This window comes from Rutidosis leptorrhynchoides, chromosome 6, assembly GCF_046630445.1.
Source record: "Rutidosis leptorrhynchoides isolate AG116_Rl617_1_P2 chromosome 6, CSIRO_AGI_Rlap_v1, whole genome shotgun sequence".
Lineage (NCBI taxonomy): Eukaryota > Viridiplantae > Streptophyta > Magnoliopsida > Asterales > Asteraceae > Rutidosis > Rutidosis leptorrhynchoides.
The window spans coordinates 5,585,707-5,590,506 of NC_092338.1; the positions used below are offsets into that span (position 1 = coordinate 5,585,707).

Below are 4,800 nucleotides of genomic sequence, written 5' to 3' on the forward strand. Positions count from 1 at the left end.
AAAAGACTAAAAAGGAATAGGAATTGAAACAAGGGTTTGAGCAAACCATGAAGGAGACTGTAGACAAATCACATGGGCTAAACTTGTACATGAAAGATTTAGATGATACAGTTTCAGATGAAAACCTCAGATTCTTCTCATATACTCAAGATCTCGTAAAACACAACCAGATTAAAATGAGATACGTTCAATCAACAACTCTGCTGATCTTTATACCAAAGCACTGTCAACCGCTGTTTTCAGAACACACGTTCACAATATTGGCATGAGGCAAGTTCAAAAGATGTGACGACTCTGCGATGTCAACTTGAGGGGGAGTCAACTCTATACTGTACTCTTTTTCCCTTGACTAAAGTTTTTATCCTACTGGATTTTTCTTAAGCAAGGTTTTTAACGAGGTAGTACTAGTTGCTCTATAATGAACTAAAATTGTCATCCAATGAGGAGTGTTATAAGAGTCAAATATGTCTGCCAATTTTGTGGCTATAAATTTTCCACCGAATTGCACAGTAACTTATGTTGTACTATAAATATATGAAGATGTAGTTTGCAGAAGATGCACCTTTGAATATATATTTTTATATACATACTCTCTCTCTCTCTTCTTTCTATTATTCTCTAATTAGAGACTATATTATTAAAGGTAGTTATAAACTCCTAAATCACAACATGTAGTAGTTATTTGACTTTTTTACATGTAAAATTTATACAAAAATTTCGGGACTAAGGTCCGGCCCGCCTGCCCCGGATGGTTTAAGGGTCGGATCCCCTGAGTGTGGTTCGGGTTTCCTGCCCGAACGCGTGTGTGTGCAAATAATGACTAGGCTTCGATCCGAACTGATGCAAGCTTACCGTTCAAAAAAAAAAATTTATACAAATCTAAATATTTTAATAATGATTTTAAGGTTATTTATTACCAAAAATCATAAAGAAAATTGTACTAATATTAATAACTTGCTCCCCAATCTAAATCTAAATCTAAAATACTTTAATTACTTGCTCCCTAAGCTATTACTCAATATAATTACGGGTAATTACGTTACGATTACGATCCTAGTTATTATAATCATTGTGCATCGATTTGATTTTCAGTATCTTCTTCGTTTTTAGGGTTTATAAAAAGTAATTATGCTATTTACAGCCCCAAACATTGTGCAGATTCCCTTCAAATTGAAGTCCTCAAGGTACGTTTCTCACCAAATTACATTATTGTAATCGATTTCAGTATCGTTTTCGTTTTCACAATTAATTAAAGGATCCAGTGATCGAGTTATGGGGAGCGAACACTTGCAGACGTGGGTTTCGGACAAGTTAATGTCTGTAGTATTAGGATATTCAGAACCTTCTCTGGTTAGGTATGTGATTAGTTTATCTAAGAAAGCTAATTCATCTCCTAACGATGTATTTAATCATCTTAAAAACATGTTGCCGGTGTCATCATCTAATTTAATTGACACACAGATGTTTGCTGAAGAACTGTTTAAGAAAGTGCGTAAGAGTACATATGGATCAAATATTATTATTAATCGACAAGAAGAAGATGAAGCTGTTTCACAGTTGAAAAAGGGAAAGAAACGTTTCAGGAACGAGAGTTTCGAGGAACAAGAGAAGCGGGTTAAATGCGAACGAGAACTTTCGAGGCGAAAGTATCTCAAGGATAGAGAGGTGAAGCAATCGGAGGAATTAAAGGATTATATAGAAGATGAAGGATATTTATTTGGGGATGTTAAAGTAAGTGAAGCTGAACTGCTCGAGTATACATTTAAGAAACAAGTTTATGATCATCTGGTGAAGAAAAAAACAAGTTATGGTAACATGATGAATAATGAATACTACAAGATACCTGATGCTTATGATGATGAAGGTGCAGGTGTAAATCAGAAAAAAAGATTTGCAGTAGCCATGGAACGCTACAGAGAATCAAATAATGGAGATAAGATGGAGTTGTTTTCTGAACAACAAGCATGGGAAGATTATCAATTTGGAAAAGCAACATTCAATTATGGGTCAAAGAATGAAAAACAGCAGTCTGAAAACTACAATTTAGTGTTTGATTTGGATCAACAGATTGAATTCGTAAAGGAGGGACATATTGATCATGATGCGGATGAAGTAGAAGATGAAAAATCTAGGGCACAATCATTAGCACATGAAAAGAAGAAGAAGAAGATTCTGGCGGCTGCACACAGAAAGACTTTACCTGTATATTCGTATCGGGAGTCTTTGCTCCAAGCTATCGAACAACATCAGGTTGTCGTGATTGTTGGCGAGACTGGATCTGGGAAGACTACTCAAATACCACAATATCTGCATGAAGCTGGTTACACACAACGTGGAATGATCATTGGGTGTACGCAACCTAGAAGAGTCGCTGCAATGAGTGTTGCTGCCAGAGTTGCTCAGGAAATGGGGGTCAAACTTGGTCATCATGAGGTTGGTTATTCGATACGTTTTGAAGATTGTACTTGTGACAAGACAGTAGTTAAGTACATGACAGATGGCATGTTATTCAGAGAGTTTGTTGGTCAACCTGTTCTTGAAAGTTACAGTGTTGTGATGGTGGACGAAGCTCACGAAAGGACGTTGTCAACCGATATCCTGTTTGGCTTACTAAAGGATGTTACACGAGCACGTCCTGACCTCAAACTCATCATCTCAAGTGCCACTATGGATGCGGACAAGTTCAGCAAATACTTTGATTCGGCTCATATTATCAAAATTCCAGGAAGACGTTTTCCTGTAGAAATAAATTACACTAAAGCACCAGAAGCTGATTATTTAGATGCCGCAATTGTCACAACTTTACAGATTCATGTTACCCAACCACCCGGAGACGGTGACATACTGGTTTTTCTGACCGGCCAGGAAGAAATCGAAACAGTCGAGGAGATACTTAAACAGAGGACGCGGAAATTAGGGAGTAAAATAGCTGAACTGATAATATGCCCCATTTATGCAAATCTCCCAACTGAACTTCAGGCCAAAATATTTGAACCGACACCTCAAGGGGCCCGCAAGGTGGTGCTGGCCACCAACATTGCAGAAACGTCTTTGACCATTGATGGAATTAAGTATGTGATTGATCCGGGATTTGTAAAGATGAAATCGTATAACCCGCGTACCGGAATGGAATCATTACTCGTCACTCCTATCTCTAAAGCTTCTGTAGATCAAAGAGCTGGTCGATCTGGACGAACGGGTCCCGGTAAATGTTTTCGGTTGTACACCAGGGACACCTATTTGAATGAGTTAGACGATAACACTGTCCCTGAGATCCAACGAACCAATCTTGCCAATGTGGTGCTAAGTTTAAAGGATATCGGGATTAATGACTTGGTGAATTTTGATTTTATGGACCCACCGCCAACGGAATCGTTACTTAAAGCTCTGGAACTACTATATGCCTTGGGTGCATTGAATGATAAAGGTGAGTTAACGAAACTGGGTAGTAAGATGGCCAAATTCCCGGTTGATGCTATGTTGTCAAAGATGATTGTTGCATCTGACAAGTATAAATGCTCAGACGAGATCATTTCAATTGCTGCTATGCTATCGATTGGTGGAAGCTCTGTTTTTTATCGTCCAAAAGACAAACAAGTAGATGCCGACGAGGCTCGGTTGAATTTTTATACGGGAAAAAATGTGGGGGACCACATAGCACTACTTAATGTGTACAGGACCTGGAAAGAAACAAACTATTCTAGGCAGTGGTGTTATGAGAACTACATTCAGTTCAGGAGTATGAAACGTGCTCGAGACATACGGGATCAGTTGAAGGGGCTACTGGAAAGAGTTGAAATCGAACTGAAATCAAACCCAGACGATTTGGAAGCGATTAACAAGTCAATAACCTCGGGATACTTTCCTAACACAGCAAAATTTCACACGGATAGGGCCTACAGAACGGTCAAACATCATTCTCATTCTCAGAGTAGTGTATATATTCATCCGAGTTCTGGTTTATCTCGGCAGGAGCTTCCTGTTAGGTGGGTGGTTTATCACGAGCTGGTGGTGACTTCCAAGGAGTACATGCGACATGTCAGCGAGTTAAAACCCGAGTGGCTTGTTGAAATTGCACCTCATTATTATCAGTTGAAGGATGTTCAATAAATAATATTAAGTGTTTTTTTTATATTACTTTATGCCTCTACTAAAACCCACCCTGTTAACAATTCAAATTATTGATATTACTTGATTGATGATGATTATCTGTTTATTTTAGTTTTGTTTTTATTATTTGCACGATGGTTGACTATACTTCTTTCTTATTGTCATTGTTAGTTTTCCTTGTTCTATGCAATTTGTTAAAGAAGCTTCAATTAATGGCAATATCAGTTCAAGGTTTTGATTCTTTCTTTACCGGATTAATCAATCAATAGTTCGAGTGTTGTTAATATATTGTGTTATTATGCCTCTGATCGTAGGGTTGTTAAATCTTATTTCAGGCAACTGTAAATGTTCTTCGAAAGCGTGCATCAAAGGATGTTTGCCAAATAGCAAGAACATTAACTGAGTAGGGATTTCTAGTGTTTTTTTTTTTTTTTTTTTTTTTTTTTTTTTTTTTTTTTTTTTTTTTTTTAACTTATGCATTTAACCGTTATATATAAGTTATAGTTGACTGAAATTTTGATTCCATTAGCATCATTTGTGATCAAGGTGTAGTTTATTCTTCTTTATGTCTTATGTTAAATTTCAATCCATGTTTGAGTTATCTTCCATTGGGATGAATTGATCTAGGGCATCAAGATGTTCTAAAAAAATTGCATTTCGAATTTTGTTGAGTTTGGTCGGGTTGGTCTG

General features: G+C 37.1%; 1 protein-coding gene across 4 annotated transcripts; it reads left to right on the forward strand.

The window, feature by feature from the left end:
- The first annotated feature begins 1,064 nt into the window (after nt 1-1,064).
- LOC139851452 (pre-mRNA-splicing factor ATP-dependent RNA helicase DEAH1-like) lies at nt 1,065-4,513 on the forward strand. 4 transcript variants are annotated; one of them, XM_071840495.1, is made up of 4 exons: nt 1,129-1,184; nt 1,294-1,355; nt 1,462-4,341; nt 4,446-4,513. In XM_071840495.1, exon 3 carries the CDS (start codon nt 1,462-1,464, stop codon nt 4,108-4,110), a length of 2,649 nt encoding a protein of 882 aa, XP_071696596.1. In that variant the 5' UTR covers nt 1,129-1,184; nt 1,294-1,355; the 3' UTR covers nt 4,111-4,341; nt 4,446-4,513. The 4 variants fall into 4 exon arrangements, with proteins under 4 accessions (XP_071696593.1, XP_071696595.1, XP_071696596.1 ...); XM_071840492.1 differs by having other exon boundaries at nt 1,065-1,184; nt 1,263-4,341; XM_071840494.1 differs by having other exon boundaries at nt 1,098-1,355.
- Nucleotides 4,514-4,800: the final 287 nt, after the last annotated feature.